The 23,881-nt window shown below is 34.2% G+C and overlaps 1 protein-coding gene across 1 annotated transcript; it reads left to right on the top strand.

Moving 5' to 3' along the window:
• The first annotated feature begins 3,234 nt into the window (after window positions 1–3,234).
• On the top strand, window positions 3,235–21,990 carry LOC127846272 (thrombospondin-1-like). Its single transcript, XM_052377442.1, has 8 exons — window positions 3,235–3,559; window positions 7,165–7,365; window positions 7,883–7,943; window positions 8,845–8,973; window positions 10,494–10,667; window positions 15,194–15,343; window positions 16,762–16,840; window positions 21,939–21,990. The coding sequence occupies exons 2-8, from the start codon at window positions 7,165–7,167 to the stop codon at window positions 21,988–21,990; spliced, it is 846 nt and encodes a 281-aa protein (XP_052233402.1). The 5' UTR covers window positions 3,235–3,559.
• Window positions 21,991–23,881: the final 1,891 nt, after the last annotated feature.

The following is a 23,881-nucleotide window of genomic DNA, read 5'->3' as shown; positions in this document are numbered from 1 at the left end:
GCAACTTATAAAGATTTAAATGTATATATATATATACAACTATATTACAGAAACATACAAAATATGTAAATAATATTTATATAATTTTACATCATTATCGTTCATTCGGTCGGTTTGCATCATTTATTTTACAAAGCTCTTGTTTTGAAGTTAACGTTGTTTTCGTTCACGTTCATTGCTAACTTTGATGTCAGGAGATTGTCCAGCTAATTCCGAATGCGTTGGTGTTTTCTATGTAAACATTTGCCTCGTGTTTCCACAAAAAGTATACCTACTGACATAGCTTTATGTCACATGTTTCAAATCCTTTGTCGCTGTATCACATATGTGTGAATGCAATTTTTTAATTAATTTTGTCATGGCTGAAATATTGATAAAATATAAATTACGCAAATTACGCTGTAATTGATAAATTACAGCTTAGACGAACAAGACAGTCCATATTCAGTTCTATTAATTGTTTTTAGCAGTTTTTTTTTATGAAATCAAACAGTGATCTGAAAAAAATAGACTTTTGAATCGTGTTTTTAAAGTTTGAGCATTTACAATTTAAGATAATTAAATTAAAAGCCAAACGTTATTGTTGTCTTTTTTTAGTTGTTTGTGGATTACCCACCGCATGAAATGTTCGTTATGCAGTATGCTGCATAATTATTTATTACATGCACATTTTAATCCATGTCTATACAGTTTATATATCAATGCATAGTTCATATCAAGTTTGCTATGCACGTTTGTGAACTTGTATATTCTGTTTTTGCAGAATATAACACACCCCCACCCGTCCACACACACACACACACACACACGCCCCCCCCCCCACACACACGCACTCACGCACGCACGCACGCACGCACACACACACACACACACACACACACACACACACACACACACACACACACACACACACACACACAAACACACATTAGATAACTTTTGTCATAAATTTAATTATTTAGAAACGTAAATTTCGAACTTTATTTCCAAGTCAGCATTTTCACATCACATGATCAGCGTTTTATAAATTGATAACTGTGGATATAAACAAGCTTAACATTATACTATTGCGTTGTTTTTCCCGTGCAATTGAAAATATATTAGATATCGCCGCTACCAGTTCAGAACAAAAGAACGTTTCCCAGAAATATCAACTTTAATTCCGCTGTAGTAGAAAGCCCTATCAACCAGGTTATGCAAAGGACGCGTGATAGTTTTTTGGAATCTCGATATGTTAATCAGCAGTAGTTTTATTGTCCAGCATCTATTAATAGCCTCAGATAATGAATGACCTGTGCTAAGATAGCCTCAGATTATGAATGACATGTGCATAGCAAAAATACCACGTGATTAAGACGCAGTAGATAGTGAACTTTTTTAATCATTCATAAACATTCTCTTCAGAGACACGTATAATTTTGACATTGTTTATTGATTCTTTTCTATATACGCTCCGTTAAAAAAATATTCCATTTTACACGATATTCACTTTATGTTTCCATTTGTGAATGAATATAGTTGAAGAACTCAACCTCTGACATAAATTATACAATTCTTTCTCGGCGCGGATGGGGCAGATGCGGCAGTTATCAGGTTTATCGTAGTTAAGAAAAACTGGCTTGTACGCTTTGTACTAACCTTAGTTGTTCGCAAGCAAACAACTAAAAATAAAGGGCATTATCAAAAGATGCAAGGTTAAACGTTACGATTAAAATGGTAGTCGTTCAAGTCGCTAAGTATGTTTAGGCGAGTAAGGCAATCATTGAAGTTATAACCACATTGTATATATGTTTGGCCCATTATTAAACTAAAGCAAACATGTAGATATTCGTAAACAGTTTTATTTTTCAGTATACGGGTAAACAAAACTATATGTGTTAGTTCTTATTTAAGCCGGCCGCGACGTGTACTATCACTGCCTTAAAATTTGTATACAAGATATCTGTGGCCTTGATTTTACGGGAAAAAAAACACAACAAGACTATAATTTATGCGTAAATCTTAAGTTAATACAAAAGCAAATATGGTGCATATCAATTATACAGGTCAACATTCGACCATGAATAACTGCGCAAGTGCTTTCTTTGTGACACGCGCACACATGTATGGCGCACCAAAGGGGTCGAAACTTTAACTTCTGCTGCAGCAGAAAAACCCTGCTCGACCAGCATTTATTTTTAGAATAAGCCCTTGAAACCGTCGACCAATTAAATTTGAGCTTACAAACGGACGACATAAGCTACCTCTACGGAAACGAAATAGACTCGACAATAACTTTAGAAAAACTGCAACAATCTCAATATTTGTGTTTTAATCAATAATTAGTAATTATCATCATTTTTTCGTAGTTGTTCATAAAATAATAATTGACCTTTAAAATCTATAAGTCATGTCGGAACATGCACATTTGGCTGATCAATTGCTCCCACGTTACATAATTTATGCCTTTGTGTAATCTGATTCGGAATGGCTGATGCCATAATCTAAAAATAAATGCTGGTCGAGCAGGATTTTTCTGCCCCAGCAGAAAAAAATGCTGCTCGAGTAGCAAATTGCTGCGTGAGCAGCATCTAGGTGCTGCTCGAGCAGTAATATGCTGCTCGAGCAGCATTTATTTCTGCTGCAGCAGAAGTTAAAGTTTCGACACCTTTGGTGGGCCTTACACATGCACATGGGTAATCAGACTAGTGAACCTCGGCTGTTATCTCCGAACACCAATCTGTGTTCGTCTGTGATCTGCTACTTTATGAAACTCGTGACGGTTATTCGCACAACGGACTTGCTGGCTTGTCAGATTGCCGACTTCTCATGTCCGAGTGCAAAACAACGTTCAAATATATGCAATTAGCACGACGAATGAGATCCTATTTTAAAAACATCATGTGCGAAATCGTTTTACGTCTGTTTATTTACCCTTATACTTGTCTCATTCTCTCCCTAAAAGTAATTCGCTCATACTACGTTTTCACAATTTGAATCGGAAAACTACTTAAAGCTTAGAGTCATAAATATATAAACATTAAAAGTTTTGATATAAATCCGATTTATATTTCTGTTTCGCGAAAAAAATATAGCCGTCGATGTCATTTTGTCAATTACGCCACTGATTTCTTTTTATTGCAACCAAAAAGTAAACAGATTTTGGGACAACAATTACGTAAGTTTTGACATCGTGCATGATTTCGAACATGTCTGTCACGATTTTCTTATCTTTTTTGGTGAACATAAGGATTTTACAAAGTTGTCGGGATGTGTTAAATTAGAAGTGCGGTGTAACTTTTTAATAAAGAAAAAGCAAACAATTTGATGTACGATATACATACGCATGTACATGTCGTAAGATTAAATATAAACATTTCAAACTATTCTTTTGATTCCAATTCTGTTATAGAAATCACTAACCAAACGTGTGTAGGATTGACACAACGATTTACAAACGTTTAATATTAGGAAGAAGGACATCTAACCTGCGTGTCTCAGTCTAGATAAGAACTTTCGTTGAGGCGGTGTGTAGTTTGCGCTTGGACCTACGCCTGCTTAGACTGGATATAGACAATAGGTTAGTTTTGTCGTAAAGCCAAATTTAAGCTCTTTTACGGACATAGAACTTTATAATAATAATAATATTATTATTATTAATCAAAATAATAATGATAATAATGATGGTGGTGATTATGATGATGATGATGATGATGATGATGATGATGATGATGATGATGATGATGATGATGATGATGATGATGATGATGACGACGACGACGACGATGACGACGACGACGATGGTGGTGGTGGTGATGATGATGATGATGATGATGATGATGATGGTGGTGGTGGTGGTGGTGGTGGTGATGATGATGATGATGATGATGATGATGATGATGATGATGATGATGATGATGATGATGATGATGATGATGATGATGATGATGATGAAAAAAAAGAGCATGAAAAGTGATAAATAATGTATGTACTTTTTTTCAGTAAAAAAACCGCCTGTTTAATATAAATTAATTGTGATCTTGTTCCAGTGATTGTTAATGTATTGGTCATTTATTACAGTGGCTGTCTTCACATTATTACATGCCTTTTGTAGATGTAGTTTAGACGATAAAGCTTAGATTTATTTCAGTGGTAACACATACGAGTCATACATGCATAAACATATGACTATACATTATATATAATTTTTAAATTTCTGGTCACAAGTATATATATATGTATATATATATATATATACATCTACACACCGCTGAAGAAGATGTATAGTCGAAAGCGCTAGAGTATTACATTTGCACACCCTTTGAACAATTTCTTGTTCACATATATATTTATATATAGACAAGTATGTGTCACAAATACCAAAAAACCCTTCGATTAATTACTTACGCAACGGATATGGACCTTTAAAGGGGCCTTTTCACGGTTTGGTAAATTGACAAAATTATAACAATTTTTTTCAGATTCGCAAATTTTCGTTTAAGTTATGATATGTGTGAGGAAACAGTAATATTTACCATGCTATTAAATATCCATTATATGCCTCTTTTGACGATTTCAAAACCTGAAAATTATAGAGCGTTGCAACGCGAAACAATATAATAATTTGGTGAGTTCTGTTGTTGTCGTTATATTTTGTGATACTTCGATGATTGCTTATATAAAGTATATAATACGTCACTCATTGTATGAGCAGGGATGGTCGAATGGTCTAAGCGAAAGACTTTTACTCCAGGGGTCAGTGGTTCGAGCCCAGTTGAGGCTTACTTTGTTTTCTTTATTTTTTTAATTCTTGTTTTATAATACGCGTTATTTTCATGAGTGTCTGTCGTACTTTGATAATTACTGGTAGTGTAACCAAGGTCAGTGTAGTAGCTGTACATTTTATTAAAGTGACGCATAGTACATAAATACCATTGGTATTTACAGCAATAATACGATATGTATGTATATGTACAAACATTGTACTACCCAGCCATATAAATGGCTTACGAGTCACTGAGTTGACATGTTATCGGTGAAGTCATAAAATCACATCAAAATAGTGCAGGAAAGATTACGATGATAAAAAGAGTTTAATTGTTTAAAGTATAAACATGGATAGTTTATATCAATAACTTCTGATCATTATAAACAGGTGGACTTAAAATATTAGTATTGCAAGTTCATATAGATAAAACTAATATTATTTACATAGGTTATATAATTTACATAATGGTTTGTTTTAATTTATGTCGGATACATATAATACTTCCGATCGTTTCATAAAGCAATCTTGAATAAACAATGCAGATTCATAAATAAGTCGTTTATCAGTCAGCATACATGCTAGCCTCTCGCTATACGGGATGGTAGTTATGTTTGGTTTAATATTTGATATACAGTTATAAAATGATAATCTTAAAAAAAGGGTAGAAAGGACATTCAAATTAGAAATGGTATTCTGTTTCGACCTTATTGGGTTCTTTACACAGAAGGCAGAGTCTTTCTTCGATCTTTAAGTTTCTAAACCGCCCGGTTTCAATCCGCAGCGGTAAGGTACCTGTTCTTATTTGAGCAATGTAAGCTCTCAAATGCTCTGGTAGTTGCATAGACACATAATTTTCACAACCAAGTTCGTGTTTAATTTGCCGGTAAGTCCTGAGCTTGGGTTGGGATACGAGATCTTGTTGCCGTTGGTCAGCATATATACGTGTAAATGTCTCTTTAGCATGGCACAGCAAATTGTCCAGCGACAGGTTGCTCATGGATTTAGTAGTGTACAGGTCAAGTAAATTTAATTGTTCAAAAACACGTTTCACGTCGCGACAATCGGAACGCTGTCGTGACTATGACGAGATTTTTATAAACGTTATAGTACGCGTTAGATTTGGTAGAATGTTAAAGGATTCTACGACTATTTGTATTCAGTTTCGAATAGTGATCGCATGTCCGCCCGTCTGTCTGTCCGTCTGTCCGTCCGTCTGTCTGTCTGTCTGTCTGTCTGTCTGTCTGTCTGTCTGTCTGGTCTGTCTGTCTGTCTGTCTGTCTGTCTGTCTGTCTGTCTGTCTGTCTGTCTGTCTGTCTGTCTGTCTGTCTGTCTGTCTTTCACACTTTGCCTTTAGGTTTCGAAAAAGGGTCATAACTTCTATGTCGCTTTAGACGTAACATTCATATTTGGTATGCACACATATGTTTACTCCTTTGACCTTCAACTAAGGGTCCGCATTTATGTTTCGAAATCTGAGTTTAGGTTTCAAAAAAAGCGTTAATCGGGGGGCATATGTCATCCTATGGTGACAGCTCTTGTTTTTCTTCAAATTTCATCTCTATTTCCATTAGCGGATTGTCACAAGTAACGCACACAAAGAAACCAACATCTCTAACAATATACTGCAATAATGGATACAGTAAATGAACATCATTAAAGTAGGATTGTATTGTTATTTTTACAATTTTTACAATTACACCAAAATCATGTCTAAGACTCTTTCATTTTGGATATTTAAGCACAAACATTGGTTTACCAAGGATAACGGCTTTTAGAAGATCTCCACCACAGACTGTTAAAGACCAATGTACACTTCAATAACGGCAACTAAAACTAACAAAACGTCATAGTGTTATGTCTTAAAAGGTTCAACCGATTTTGAAACTAGGTAAACACATTGGTCTACATGTCTTAATACTTTGATTGCGCTGTTTTTACGAGAACACTGACAAATGAAGAAGAAACTAACAAAGTTGGGAATACAAATGAAACAAACTTAGCACTAACGTAAAAAGTCGCGAGAAACACTACTCTTACTTCTTCAAAGGTCAATGTCACCCGTAGAGGTAAATGGGGTTTGGCCATAATGCAGCTTGCCCGGACAGTAATTGTCATTTATTTTGCAATTTACACTAACTTACAATAAATGACCACCATCAGGATGCGGCGTGTAGCAGAAAGAGGTCAAGAGTCAAGCACGGCAATTAGAAACTTGTTTTGTGGACATAAAGGGAGCTTTGATTCCACAAACGTGGAATGTGGGGGCATCTGTGACAAATGGCAAAATGTCTTTTTTAATAATTACGCAAAATAACCGAGTAAACACGTTTATTAGAGCGATTGTGTTTCCATTGAGTACTAGATAACTAACAATGGCTATGGGGATACTAAGTTTTAAAAACAACACATTATTTCAGATGATACCGTTTATGTCTGTGCTCGTGTTAGCGGGATGTCTATTTCCCGGATCCATAGGGGACACCTACTGCACCGTAGACGATGACACACCTGTGTTCAGCGCCCCTGATCTCGGCTCTAGAATTGTCACACTGGTCGAGAGAAACACGTGTTTCAATGGTGACATGGAAGGGGAATGGCTAGTCCTTCAAGATAATCCAGTAAATGTGAAAAGAGTCTACCTTTACAATTTTATAAGTGCACTATTGTACACATTTTATAATTGTATGATTTATTATTATTAACATTCTGCAAAAAATGTTCTTTGGTCGTTGAGAAGTCAGCAAAAAATATTCAAGCATATAAAGTAATAACTGCATAATTGATTGAATATTGTTGAGCCGTTTTTACGACTAAAGACTGCATAGGTAACATAATGGATGACAGTACACACACCCATGTAATTGCTGTCTGGATGATGAGTGTACACGTATTCGAAATATCGACACAATTCGAAAACGCGTTGCAAAATTTAATGTATAATAACTTAAGAAAGTCAACTGACATCATAAATAGAACATGACATAGATGTTTTGTCACGGAGCGGCTAAACAATGACCAGAACTGCCAAACTGACGGCTAATATTTCTGTTTTGCGATCTTACCGATCGTCATTTATCTTAGTTAAATCGACAATTGTTATGTCTATAATTCGCATAATGATGTTTTCATTCACAGATTCATTACATACATGGCTACACAGTAAACGAGGATACTGAATCAGGCGCTGATATAAACGGTAATAGTTCATAATCATTAATTATCACAGTACAAATTCGATAAATAGTTGCCATCTCAAGCACTTTTAAAGAGTTAATACTAAAGCTGGCGACTATCCAACATTTATACTTATATAAACGACATGAAGAGGATTTTTATAGATACGAATATGGCTCTGATGTACGTGTTTATGTCCCAGTTTACGCAGTGGAGTCACGTACAACCAAAGCTAATTGGAGGGAGGAAACTTTATATTATAAATATATTTATAAGCCTATGAACATGGTAACCTAATTTATATTCCTTTTAAGTGAATAGTTTCATCTTTGAACATGTGATGTTCGTTTCTCGGATGCTATTATGTTTGAGGTGTTGAAACTTATAAACAAAATAAATCAGAACTCGATAACCTGTGTATTTTGTGAATTTTCTTTCGTCAAAGGCGGAATTATTTGCCCTTTTTCTTTGCATTGTGTGTGATCTAAACGTATATAACTAAAGTGATGGACGTTAATTAATATCGTATGTATCATCTGGAACTATGCGTCTGAGTATTTCGATGCAGTTTCTTTTGTGGATATATAAGACAAAAATATTTTTTTTTAAACATTTTAGCCCGTGAGCCGCCTTCGATTCAAACAATTTTACTGCTAAAGTATTGGATTTAAGCATATTCACATATTTGTAAAATTCATTAATCTATTCTGGTTGTATAATTTGTTTCCCAATATAAGGCAGTAACAGAGACTATGGAAAAAAATATATTAACGTAAAATAAATTGATTTAATGATTGTGATAATCTAGCAAATAAATTCATTTTGTTATAAACACATATTTAAATACATTGATACAGAGCTGTAGAACTTTAAATATGTTTACATGTTTCATCGTGATGTTTTGGATTCATTTGTATTGGTAGGGTATCAAGAATATGATCCTTGGTATAAACAAAGTGTTCGTTCAAGATGCGTAGATGTCGAAGAAATAAACACCTGCGCTGGCGCACGTTCGATTCCCAATAACAGACAAGAAAAACGATTTTTAATGGGTATGGTTAACTTATGTAAGATTGTTCTTAAGTTGCATATGCATTGTATAGTAATCGATCCTAACAATTAAAAATATTTAAATTTATATCTGCATTGATTGTTAGCTTTTAGAATCGATGTAAGGACAATCGGATTTTTTCCCTGAGGCAAAGAACATCTATTGCTGATGCTGGATGAAAGTAAGTGCTTACCAAAGGGCATTTAAGGTTCCCCGGTTGGCCGCTAGAATTCAATAATAATACCCGGTCGTTAAAAAACATCCGATAAGTGCAATTTTCAGTAACACAAACTAGACATTCTGACCCTCAAAGTTTTCTGTTGTCGAATTTATCTTCTTGTTTCTATGTAACGTAGTTTCGGTATCGTTATTTGGCAACCAGATCAATTCAGTACCCGAGGCGCCTGCATTTTATAAACCTAGATGCGCCTGTCGATTGGTCATTGTGATAGAATTTGAGCAGTACAAGATGCCCACACATCGTGTCAGTTGATTAACGCATGAACAGTGAGGATATCCCTGTCCCGATTGGACGTCTATTTCATCAAATCTTTAAATAGTAACATATGGCGTAATTTGTTTGATACTGTACTTTTTAAACTGGAACTAGAATTGAATACGGGATTACGAGAAAACTATAGAGATAGGAAAAAATGTAAGTATGTTGTAAATTAAAGAGTATCGTTTGTACCGATGTTTTGGTAAATCGATCGAGTCGTTATTATATGAATATAAAAAAGATATAAACAAATGTAGTTATTGTTATCAATCATCAAAACCGTCATTTTGCATGATGAATGTTTGTATTTTTAAATCAAAGTGACATTGGTAACTCTTCACTTACCAATTCTTATTGTCCTCGGTCATCTAAAAAAAACCTGTGGAAAGCACTAAAATGTATATAGTTGTGTAAAACTTTTGAGATTGTCATTGTTGAAAAAGCAAATTTAATATTCTTTTGAGTGGATAATGTAGAAAATAAAATATGTTTATCAATATATATTATCGAAGAATAAAAAGAGAGTATACAACAAAATAGTTTTGCCTTAATATCATTGAGATTGCATGTAATGCGCAATAAATCATACGCATCTAGACATGAATAACAATTCGGCCTAAGATCTTCGAGAAGTCATCGATCAATTGCCAACCTAACGCCGACTAAAACATGGTTTGAAATAAGTCTGCAATAAGACGTACTTGATCTTCGACAAGTCAGCGACGAATGAATGATGAAATTATTGTTTACATAAACACAATCATGATGTTTTTAATAGTTTAGTTGTTAACAGACTATGTTTTGGTAGTGATTGTTTGTATCTTTTTTTATAAATGTAGAAATGGAAACAATTCCAGTGGTACAAAAATAAGTTAGCACAGGTATGGTATCTACCGATGGGACGATGGAAGTATGGGTTTCATGATATACATTTTCAGCAGCGTTAAGTCAGTATGTGAACGTATACGGAAAGAGTAGTGATCATAGATTCATTTCAACAGAAGTATATACGATGTTCATAGGTGATGCAATATGGACACAGTGGACATCATGGTCTGAATGTGACTCCACTGCATGTAATGTCGAGGGAACGAGGAATCGTACACGACAGTGCTATGTACTGACCCCACATGTCCAAGCGAATTGCAATGGCGGTGACACGATAGAATTCCAGAAGTGCACAAAATCCTGTATCGGTAAATAGTATTGTATTATCAGCAGAAAGCCTTTTTAACTCATCTGAGCACAAAGAGCATGGGATTAGCCAATTATGTCACACGCACAGTGGCTCTCACTCCTCTTATTTTAAATCACTCCTCCTGTTCAAAATGACACTCCCCTTTTTTCTCGTTCCCACGACACACTATTTCGAGGTAACGACTTACCAACTCGTTGGAACGAGTTAGCTGTGTCGTGAGAACGACATACTAAGTCTAGGGAACGAGATAGAAAAAAGTGTTAAACTAAATGAAAGAAGAATGCAATGAAAAAAGAGCGTTGCAGTAAATACAAGAGTGGTGTTGACATGGCTAGCTCGTTCCCACGAGTTAGAATATCGTTCCCTCGAGTTAGTATGTCGTAGGAACGAGATGGAAAAAAAGGAGTGCAATGGAAAAAAGCAGGAGTGCTATGAAAAAAAGGTAGTGAATGTCACCTCTATGCCAACGTACGTACGTCTTCAGACATATTTCATGTATCAACAAGATAAATTTTGATGCAAAGCATCAAAGGGCGTCGGGAATTTCAATGTAAAAGGCACTCAATAAAGTTACATAAAAACGATTTTTTTCTGCTGTAAATATCAATATATTGGCCGATTATTTTAAACAAAATAGAAAAAGTTATTGGTATAACCATTATCTATGATTTTGTGTTATAACCCCCAAATAACCATTATCTATGATGTTGTGTTGTAACCCCCAAATAACCATTATCTATGATTTTGTGTTGTAACCCCCAAATATTTCATAGTTCATTTTATTGACATTGGTTTCCTTTTTTACTGGCATCCGTATGCAGTTTTCATTAATGGAACAGAACTGTGTAGGTTTTAAAAAATCTGCTTCATCTTGTAAGCGTAATTTCATATTTTTCTTAACCTCAAGGGTAGATGATTCTGAACTTATTCTTACGTTGCTCATTTACGATAGGGGTTGAGTACTCATTGATATGAAAACACTGTAAAAGTTTTAATGTGTTTACGAACCCCCCCACCCTCTCACACATATATTTCATGGGCATAATAAAAACAAAAAATGGTTACAATAAAACAGCATATTTATTTAAACTAAAATGACTACATCAAAACAAAAAGTTATCATAGAACACAAATGAAATAATTTGATTCTACTGGGGCTCGAACCTTGGGTCTCTCACATGTGAAGCGAGCGTGTAACCACTACACTACGGAACCGCTTGAAAAATCACCTTGTAACTAAGATATTAATAGGTGACTGTAGTGTAACGGTTATCAATAAAGCAATTAACCGTGTAATCGCTGTCGTCTTGTAAAATTGAAGACAATACGCGTTTACCAAAACTCGAACAGCAAAAGTCTGCGCTATTGTTAGAAAAACCACAAAATAAATATATTTTGATTATGTTTTGTTTTTATGCAAAACCAGAAAGTTTCACCGGTTCGCGTAATTGCCCAGTCCCTGTGATCTTTTATTATTGCCCAGTCCCTGTGATCAGTTATTAATTTAAAGAATTAACTTTGCATTATTGGCAATAAATGTTGTAGTAAATGTAATAGGCACAAATGCAGTACTTATTTACACTAATTTACACAAAAAAATCACCACTTTACAAGATGTTCTGACAACAAAAATATATACATTGATCCGTAAAATAACTTCTCCTCCCATAAGCGGAAAAAAAACGTATTACATACTCGTGAGTCGCCTTACTTTAGTGCGACGCCAATAATATCTTTAAATGACATAGTTGCTTAACCACAAGATTAATTTTTCTAAAACGACACAAATATTATATATTACATGTCCTCGAGTGCTCATGTCAGGATTTAAAAGGTTATTGTGGACATACTATAAATGGCAAAATTACGAACGCTCTATTTTCTAAATATGTTATAAAACTTCTCTCTATGTACCTCTTAAATGGAATGAAAAGCTATATATTATATTTATTACATTATCTTTTTCCATAGTATATTTTACGCTGGCTTTATCATTGTTGCATTTAATACAGAAACGGAATAAAATCAAACATGCAACACTATACAGGTAGTAAGACAACACTATACAAGTAGTAAGACTAAGGCAAGACGAGCATTAGGTATTGTCATTACTACACTACTTAAGCCTATAATGCGGCTCTTCTTGGTAAATAAATAACGCTTGATGGGGGGGGGGCGGATCCCACAGGACATCCTCCGGTGGATTTTAGGGCAATGCCCTTGCTTGTGCACAGAGACCCCGTAAACTGATGTCTTCTTGCTTATTTTTAAAGCTTGAAATGCTATATTATATAGACATTCTTTGAACCAAATACTACTAAGACTATTCCGCTTATACGTTGCTTTTTTCTATTTCCCGTACATACTCATGTTCACAAAAATTGCTTTATATGATATTTAAATAAAACACGAAGAAAAATTACGGACTTCATTGAAGTCCGTAGTCTTTATTATTAAGTTCATTTCTGTACCATCGTCTTGTGGTCTCAATACAATCTTCCTTCATCGCCATTGTTGTTTGCAATTGCATTATCCGATTTAAATAAATTACGTTCGTCCATCCTAGACTCTTGTTTTACTTCATCTTTAAACCCTAGTCCATGTGTTTAGTCAAGCTCTATAGTGACAAAACAATTCAGTTTTGAAAACTGTATTAATTCGTCAGCAATTATAAGGAGAGTTTAAATTATTAAATCATATACTTGAAAGGATCTGCTTAAGACCAATCGTAGTGATATACCGGACACATGGACATTTCAAATTGGGAACGTGCTCTGCGCGGCGCCCTGCTATTTCTTTCTCACGGGAGCACTGCTTCATCTTAACCTGAGAAAATGTTGATCAAACTCGACATAGAATATCATTAAGTAATTCAAATTATTGAAATAGCGCCCTTTCAGAAATAAATTAAGCTCAATATCTTTAAGATATACACTTGACCGACTTAGATATGTTTTTCTTAACTAAGCTTTTGATAATAGCTAGGTTTAACACATATCTTTGTTTTGTAATTCATTTTGTTATAACCTGAACTGTGGTTGCTATGGCAAATGATTGGAATAAAGTTAAAATAATTCTATTTTCATATTTTATCAATATATTCATAATAATTTTATTAATATGACTCTATTTAAGTAACATTATATTGTATTCAAATGATAAACACGGGCGTTTGATCATTTTGTACAAAGATGATCATGCAAAGTCGTTTTATGCCTCAATATTATATAGATGAAATTTCATACTTCTTTAATTTAATAAAAATGACCAGCCTTTTTAAAATGTCCACTAACAACAATCAGTTCGGATTTTCCATCATATTGGTAAACGATGTACCACTATGCACACAGCATCGAAATATGATATGTAATGTTAATATTGATTAATTAGCAAATAACCGTAAAAATGGTCTTCTCTAAAACATAAAGATCGAAAGGTTTAATATTTGTATGAACCAGCAACACTATAACTACATAGGCCCTTTACTAAATGTGTAAAAATCTAATATCAGGAGTCAAAATTGGCATCAACAGGGGGTCACATGCTTTGTATAGACATGCATGGTTTAAAAAATATGTAAAATCACTACTCTCGTATTTGGTTTATGACTTCATAAAGTAGTCATCTACAAAGTGTGTTTAGTTAATGGCCCTTTCGTAGTTTTGTGTAAGCTTTAAAAGAAAAGTGGCGGAGACTTTCAGAATAGGAGTGTTCTGTTTGTTAGATGAGCGTGTTTAATTTTTATATGTTAGTGTGATATAAAAAAAAATAGCAACATATGCGAAAGAAGATTAGGCTCAAACCTGGTATGATTACGGGATTATTTACAAAAATTCCACGAACTCACTTAATTTGGATTAAAATAAAGTCTCCTTTTTCAATACGAAGTTGGTGATTTAATATAGATCATATAACTATATCATAATTAAGTAATATATATATAATATATGGAAAGATGTAAAGCTTTGAGTAGGATAAAGTAGGTGACTTTCGATTCAAAATGAGCCCCTGAAGTCACAGCCATGAGTACAAATGTTAAAAGCAACAACGATATATCTACTTCTCTCTTCCCTGGAATCAGTCTAGTTCAAGATGTGTAATATTTGGTGTGTATCATTATTTAGTTGTTTTCATAAATATTTGTTCAATCATGCTTCAAACCTAGGCCTACGTTCACATATGTAGAATGTATTATTAAATTACTGTGAAAAGTAAAGAGCTCGAGGTGTCCTTGACGGTGTATCCTTTCATCAGGTCTTTAAACACATATTAAAAGGGAAAGTATTTGATATTTGCCGCAACTGTTGCACATTAATTAACGATTACAATGATCATACTATGACTAATGATTAATCGACATAAATATGTGGATAAGCATTATGCTGTGGCCATGATCATAGATATCTGATAAGGAAATGATCCAATTGAATAGTTATCTTTTAAGTGTTTACATGCACTGGCAATATATTCGATTTACTCTTCTTAATATATTTTATTTAGAATTGTGATTTTTTTACCTTATAGTGCCTTGTTCCGACAGCTATACGTGGTCGCTATGGCATGACTGTAACACAGCTTGTGATGGTATTACAACGAGGACGGGAATGTGTGGGAATGGCACTGTAAATGTCACCATTTCAGAGGAAAAAAATTGTACCCGTGACTTATGCCCAGGTAGTCATGTTTTATCAACTTGTTTGATGATATTCAATCCTCGGCATGTTATTAAATTAATTATGTCCACCAAAACAAGTTATGATGCTGAAATGTTAATATACAGATTGGTCTATAGTGTTTCCATGTGTCCGTTTATTTGCTGTTTGACATCAAGTTTCAATATTGGAAAAACACCCTATCTCAAATCCGTATAAAATAATTCCAAAACCAGAAAAACATCCTTTTTAGTAAGATCTTATATTAACCTTGTTACCGTATAGACGCCACGTTGAACTTCATGTGTCGATGAAACTTGATTAGACTGATCTTAACATAACCAAGTTTGATTTCATTCAAGTTTAGTCAAGACAATGTCACCAGGTCAAATCGTAGAAATCTATGATAATTTAACATTTATGCATGACCAAAGAGCGATGAAATCTAACATGCAGGTTTGTATTTACCTTATCTTAGCCAAGTTTAAAGCTAAGTTACATGGAGTAAAAACATGGTCACCTTGTATAATATTTGAGCTCATACTTGATCCGTAGGCTGCGTGACTCTTTTGGTATCAAGTGTATTTGCTGAGCCATTTTGCATCAATTGAAGTTATAGTAAGGCGCATTGTTAATTCAGAGTTTGTGTGTGAATTTGTCATGTGAAACGTAAATGTCACAGTGAACGCTTACAGTTTGTACATCTTATTTAATTGGAGACGATAAAAGTTCGAGTCCGGCTAATAACTTCATTTTTCAAGATGGTACTAAACATACCAGAATGAAGGATCACGTGAGTTTGTGGTGTTCCCCTTTTAACTTTAATTGATGTATACACGACGGAAAGTGGTGCTTTATTTCCAATTACTTTTAAAAAAAAATCTTAAGAATTTCAACGAGTGCATAAAAAACACATTTATATGCAGCTTATGGCAATGTGAAATACATCGGAATTACTTTTAATAAGCCTGTGTTCTTGTTCAAAATTCCGGCATCTACTGCATTCATTGTACACGGCTTTGCTTCACGCAACGTGAAATTCTGTCAACGATTTCAGACGTATTCAATGATTTATTCTTATCCCTTAAGATATCGGCACAAACTGCAAGAACAACTGTCTTTTATGCACTAAAGTTTTTGCAAATGTATTTCAAAAGCTTAAGATATTTTCAAAAAGAAAGTTCTTAACGATGAGTTTACATTCTGTCCAGCCCGTGTGTAAAACCGGGGAATCCCCGTTGATTCTGCAAATGATCATTGTAGCTAGTCGACGTGCCGCGCGCAACAACCATGCTGCTCGTTAAAGGCTCCAGAATACGGTGGACACTTTAAGTTTCGCAAATATTATTTGTGTTAATTGTAAACTACTCTTTTTCATGAAATACAAATTTTATAGCCGTTAAAAAATGTTAGTGCTTTAGTATGTTTGTATCTACACAGTTGATGGAGCGTGGTCCGAATGGGGGACATGGGGTGATTGTTCAACAAATGTGAATCTGGTACAAGGATTTCGTTTCAGGTTTGTAAATAGTTAAATTAGTTGATCATTATTTCCGCAGTTGTTTTCGATAGTTTTATCTGAAAATTCGAAAATGAGTTGAATGTAATAGTTTGCAACAGCTGCATTCAAGGTTTATCGAATGAAGGTAGTCTTGAATCAGGATGCCTTGCCGTCCGGCCGTCGGGTTCTAAGACCGGGAATTGATCGAAATCTGTAACTGGTACCAATTTGAAAAATGTAATAGGTAGAAAGATCCCATTAAAGAAAAGTGCAGTTCAAGAGCCATAACATTTTTTTATGTTAGTGGATTAACTCGTTGAATATTGTAGGTCCCTAAGTTTTGAGAGACATTAAGCGTTGCGTTTGTCCGTCTTTCAGACCATTATTCCATTATTGGATGGAGGTATGGTTATGTAATTGTGTGTTTAGGTAGCTAAGATGCAGTGGCGTAGCCAGACCCAAATTTTAACCAAGGCAGTATATTTGGTCATTCTTGGGTGTCCGGGAGCATGCCCCCCTGTAAATTGTTTTATACCTAGAATGTCTCTGGTGCGTTTTAAAGGCCATTCAAACCACATTTTATACCTAAATTATCGGAATCGTGGACGCTACATATGACCGTTTAGTATCAATAAAGTTAACCAAAAAAAAATCTGCTACAAGTTTATTGTCAATTTTAGATTATGTTACATAAACGGTGTTTGAAGTGACAATGATGTAACAACTTTAATTACAGAAATATAGTCATACAATTCATTTGAAGTCAGATACAAAAAGAAAAAAATTGAGACGCAGTTCTCTCATACAAGCCATAATATATATATGGATAATAATATTGTGCTTTATATATTTATTATTGAAATACTTAAATAATATAGATCTACCTTATAATATTATCCATTTTATGGTTCTTTTATCATAAATAAGTAGATTCTAGACGTAAGCCTATAGACGCACAGCTCCAAAACAAGCATTGCAATAGGCATTGACAGCACAGTTATCTTGTCATTGACATGCTTGATATAATAACATTATATTTACTTTAGATATTATTGGTTACGAGTTTTTTTATAAATTTTATTTTTGAGTTTACATCAAATCAGCTTAATCCTTGCTGTTGTAGTTCAGACAAGTTCACCGTGAAAAAATTAATGGACGATTTTTTTCCATTTAATGTTTCAATACATTACATCAAAAGCGTTGTCAATCATAAGCACATATAAAAAGGACCATTGATGGAAGTTATTTAGAAAAAAAACACGGACCTACTGGGATTCGAGCCAACGCAGTGACAATATAATAGTGTTCAATGGATCCAGAGTCTGACGCCTTACCGATTGCGTCACAGGGATATATTGATTATCTTGAGGAGTACAAATATTTAACTTAAATCAGTAAAGTTTCTGGCCATTTTTTTTTCAATTTTCTTGTGTAAAGTTTTTTTTCAGCACTGCGTCATCATTTTCGGTCAGTTCTATCATCAACTACATTCACTATAAAAAAACACTTCAACTTCTTTATATTAAAAAAGTTTAATACGCGAACGGGATAATTTGACAATTCTAATGTAAACAAAGATTCTTACCACCTAAAACAGTCCCGGATTTAACTTGACGCCGGCCATGAAGAGGAGAATACCTATAAAGCCGAAAACGCCAAACACCCGAAGTTTGTCTAGGTCCGAAATAGACCCAGACCTGGCCGGATTTTCCAAATCATTTTGCTAGGCCATTTTGGCATCAATTGAAGTTATTAAATTGAAATTATTATCTGCCTCAACATGAACCAATTGTACTTAATGCTAATATTTCTTTGAGAATATCAAAGTGCCTGGCTACGGCGCTGAGATGACCATGATTTCAAAGTTAATTTAATTTGGATTAATATATTTGTAAAAAGATAAACATATTTACAACTTTCCAGGCATATGCAAATGTGCAATTGAAAAGATACTCATACATGGCCCAAGTTGTAATTTGTTTGACAGAATTGAGTAATAGCTCTTTGAAAAGGGGTCGGTAAACAACACGTTTATATATTAACACTTATACGTGATGAAGTGCGTTATTAACAAAGGCAAAGTAACTGGCTTATCCTTATATTAATCAATAGCCTTATGAACTTGAAAAATTTGCGAAACGAAGCTTACAACTAACAAAAGTAATACACACGCTTGTCAATTTTAATGTTCATAAGATATTGTTCAATCACCTGCATTTGTCTTTGTAAACACTGTGTTGATTGGGTGACTTTACTAGTGACATTTCTGCCCCATATATTATCATTATATTTGTATATATTATGTTTTAAACATAATGTCAAAATACACGTTAAAATGAAATATTTATATGTTGGTTTATTTATTAACATGTATTATTAAAGAGTATTATTATAACATAAAAAGTTGTACCTCACTCACTTACTTACTTACTTACTTACTTACTTACTTACTTACTTACTTACTTACTTACTTACTTACTTACTTACTTACTTACTTACTTACTTACTTACTTAATCCTCGTCACCTTATCTGGGGCATAGATCGCTACCACAGCACGCCATCGGTCACTTCTTCAAATGACAATCCGGCCTTAAGGAGTTCAGCGTGAAGGGTTCGCCACAATGTGAGAACCAGGACGACTTCTTTTCCTTGTTCATTAAGGGTTCAAATCCAGGACGTTCCGCGCTATGCTGGGCTGGTTTCTTCTCAGTGTATGTCCAATCCATTTCTATTTCCTCTGCATATTGCAGTAGTGTGTTTTGCCTAGTTTGTGCGCTGTGTAGCTCCTGGTTGAAGTTTTGAAGAATTTGTCTTGATGAAGACCATAACTTTTTATCCAGGTTCTTTGTGTGCCTCCTAGTTTCACATCCATATAACAGCATGGCCTTTACATTCGAATTGAAAACATGAACTAAAGTTTAAAGTTGGATGGCCCTGCTGTTCTAAATCGTTTCAGAATCTTGCTTGTATGTCCTCCTCAGAACATCCTGTCCTACTTACGACGCCGCAAAGGTAAATGAGCTGGGAAATATCTTCAATGCTCTCTCCTTTAGTGAAATGGTGCATCATGTGCCGCGATGATAATGAGGCTCTTTGTGTTCTTAATATTCATTTCTTACATTGTGCGTCTTGCAACTGTTTGTAGACGATATGTCTTCGATTGGATGTGCTTAACTAAATGGGACAAGAGGCCGATGTTATCGGCTAAATCCATGTCATCCGGTTGTTGAGTGAAGATCTTCTGAATTAGACTTGCCTTTTCAAGTGTGGTTCTCATCACATAATCGATAACGACCAAGAACATCAGTGGGGACAGTAAGCAGTCTTGTGTGACACCGTTGTAAACTCTTTCGCTATTTTTTCCATTCCATTACACTCTTGCAGGCTTGTTTCGTCAATAAAAATCCGACTCCAGTTATGTGTGGATCTGCTTTTCCAGGTTGTCATGAGTATATAAGTGTGATATCTGATGCACGGGTTCACTTTCCTGCCGTCGCCCAACGTACCTCGCTAAATCCAAGAAACGTACCTCGCTAACTCCAAGAATCTGTATGTCGCACCAGTCCATCGCTCATGCTACCTGAGCAGCTCTTCAAGTCTCGTGTGATGTTCTCACATTACATACTTCATTCCTCAAAACGTTCTTGTAGGAGAGATTTCTCGGAATATTTATCTGCGTCCTTGTCGCCCTGTCGGATTGAAACAGTTGATCCGTATTTGTTTTCGGGGTTAAGGTTTCTTTAGCTGTAATCATTTAACGTGAACAAGGTGCTAGCCTAAAACACTACGTTCCTCCTTTCTCATCCGGGCTTAGGGCCGGCGAAGGCGGCGTTAAGATTTGTAGTATTTTGTTATACTGAACGCAACATTTTCAATCTAAAAGATGCGATTTAACGAACAAATCATTATTTCCTTTGATGATTCGTTGCATCGGTTTTAAAATGTTCTATCCAAGCGGAAGAAAAGTAAACAATCCACACTGTGCAATATATGCATGTTTACTATTTTTTATGAACTTAAATTTTCTTCAACTCCGTGATGGATTTCATTGAAACGTAAATAGCTAAATAACGTAAATGTGTAGATAAATCATTGATTTAAGAGAAACTAGTTGTTCTCTGCGACCAGTTTTAGCGAAACGATTCAACTTATTTGCCCAGTGTAGAATATATGGTGAGTGTGTCTGTGTCCAAACATTCGTTGCAGGGATTATGGGTTATATATAAATATTGTCATGGGCATATCTAAAACTTGTCGAGGTATCAAGTTAAAACTTTTTTCTTTTTTCAAAATGTTAGAGTTATGGAGCTTTGATATTTTTCAGGTGCGTTCCTTAAAAAATAAGCGAGGTGATCTTCATGTCTATATGAATCCAATCTGGGTTAAGTAAATTGCTCACGAGCCATAACTGTTGTTTTTGTGTTGCTTTTAACGTGATAATGTTGTGATTAGTCGGTCATCCAATCCGCGAAAAGCGTCGTTCATTGTCAATATTAACTTGTAAACACTCAAAAGTCCACATTTTTACCCTTCTCAATTAAAACTGATCATAAAATATGTCAAAATGATTTCTTGGTTGAGTTCAAAACATGATGACATGATGTCAAACTTTAGGGAACCAAGTCAAATTAAATAAAAAGGTCGTATCATCATTATTGTTTCTGAATTGTTTTTTTTTTATACAAGTAAGGATTTATATATAACTATAATGTAAGAGGTCAATTTTCTTAATCAAAGCAAAGTGACTCATGTGCAAGTCGTGGCGTTGCACGCATGTTCTAGAAACATTTTCTTTACCATCACTAGTTTTTTGTATCACAGAAAGTATTTGATCAGAGTCATGTTCGGTACACGTTAAATCTCTGCGGAGAAATAGGAGTATTTACGGGTGGTACTGTGAAAAATATCATGAGTAATAATGAAGATGGTAATGGTTATGCTGTTATTATTATTATTTTGATGATGATGATGATGATGATGATGATTATAATGAACTTCATCAACACATGAGGATCGATCAGGATAAGGACTGGGGTTGATTCGTTAATCGTTACAGCAATTAATGCTTGTTGTTAAACAGTTGCATTAGTCTCTAAAAATTCTCTATATTACTAGATACCATCAGTGTTTACCGACAAATCTACATGGTGGAGCTGATTGTCAATAGTTTTAACATTTTATTGTCATATGCAATTTGCTGTTATATATGATATGCAATAACTGTTTTTTTTATAATATCCACAATTTAATGAACTATTTAATCCAGTAAAGACAGGTATAATAGCATACAAAAATTATGAAACATTTATAGAAGAGCGTAAATTATGTTTTTGCTACAGCACTTAAAAAAGTAATATTACATGTTAAAATTATGATTAAATATTAATTCAAACTATTATCAAAACGCAAATCAATACATCGTCTTAAACTGACAAGCAAAAAAGTATTACCTTGTCAACAATTTGATTGTTTAGAATTAAAAAAAAACGTTCACTTAAAATAGTCATTACCCTTCTCACTATTTAACAATGGTACAATATTTAATGTGTCAACGTTTTCTAACTTTTAAAGTATATTTACTAAATTTTATAGGCATGATCATAATATATTCTACATGAGCATCTGTTTTATGAAAATATATGTTGGCCTTTTAATTTAAATAACAATTGGGTAAACAAATGAAATTGTTAATGATAATATTACACTATTCATAAAGGCACTAGAACCCATCAATTTCTGTCGTAATGGTTCAGTATTTACGCATGCAAGCGTTAGTCTGTAAATCAAACTATTTCGTACCTTCAACTTCATCATTAATATTTGTATCTTACCTCGGTTTGCGTTGTGCTGTATGCGTCGTCAAATTTTGGTTTGTTACCTCAACTTTTACTTTAGTTTAATGAAACTTTGTCGAAATATTCACCTCGAAACTCTCTAGCCCAAATCGATTCCGCGAAAAAAATATGTTAAAAAAAACAGGTTGCCAGGTTGAATTTTAGTAAAACGTTCTATTGGAACCCATTTTGGTGAAAGAATATTTATATTGACAATTTGTATAACAAGTTTGAATTTGCGCTAAAAACAATATCACGAGGTAAAATGTCAGAAAAGACACCTAATCACTCTTTAAGCCTTGATGATACTAAATATTGTTCTTCAAAATTTCTAGGCCAAGGTGTAATCTGGTCAAGTTGAGAAAAAAGTATCCTGTAAACCGTATTACACCAACCCCACTCTGACAAGCATGCATTGTGAACATATGTGACATCCTATGTTACGCCTTGTTATGCCCCTTTTTTCTATTAGCCAGATGTTGGACACTTAATATGTAACATTAGAGTTTGGTCAAGTGCAATGCTTATTGAGATAATGGTAAACACAGGTATTGCCTAAGAGGTCATATTTTTAAGAAACATGTTCACATATGTTTGTGTTAAATGTCATTAACATTAACATTAAAGATATCTAAGTTACAATTCTTAAATGTCTAGATTAATCATAGCTTATAACCATAGCCATAAAAAATAGATGAATACACATATTGCCTTCAGTGAGATTCAAACCCGGAACTTCTTGAAGCATTAGCAAGGGCACTACCCTTGCGATACGCATGCATATACTTTTGAGTGAATTATAAACGCTATGTAAATAAAACAGTGTTCGGTTGTGTGTTTTATCGAGAGAAATGGTTATTAATTTACCGATTTCAAATGATGCTTAGCTATTAATTAAGCAATTATTTATACATTTTTGAATATATGACAGTTTTTTCTGCAAAACGTCATTTGAAGAAGAAAAATAAGGCCATTTAATAAAAATAATTATAATATTAATATCTTATTGACAACATTTCCTTAAGATGTCTTCTCTGAAAAATCAATGTCAACAGGTGTAGTTATAAGTGTTCTTTAGTGTGTTTCTGCTTTGTTTGTTAAAATCGTTACACTGGGTTCAATATAAATCATGCCATAAGTATCACATTTAACGTTTCCACATTCAGAGGGTCATAAAGATTCGTCATTCCTTTCGTTAGTCGCAATATTTTGTATTGATACTAA

The sequence above is a fragment of the Dreissena polymorpha genome, chromosome 9 (genome assembly GCF_020536995.1).
Source record: "Dreissena polymorpha isolate Duluth1 chromosome 9, UMN_Dpol_1.0, whole genome shotgun sequence".
Classification (NCBI taxonomy): Eukaryota; Metazoa; Mollusca; class Bivalvia; order Myida; family Dreissenidae; genus Dreissena; species Dreissena polymorpha.
Note: the sequence above shows the minus strand (reverse complement) of the source record. Positions and strands in the feature narration are given on the sequence as shown.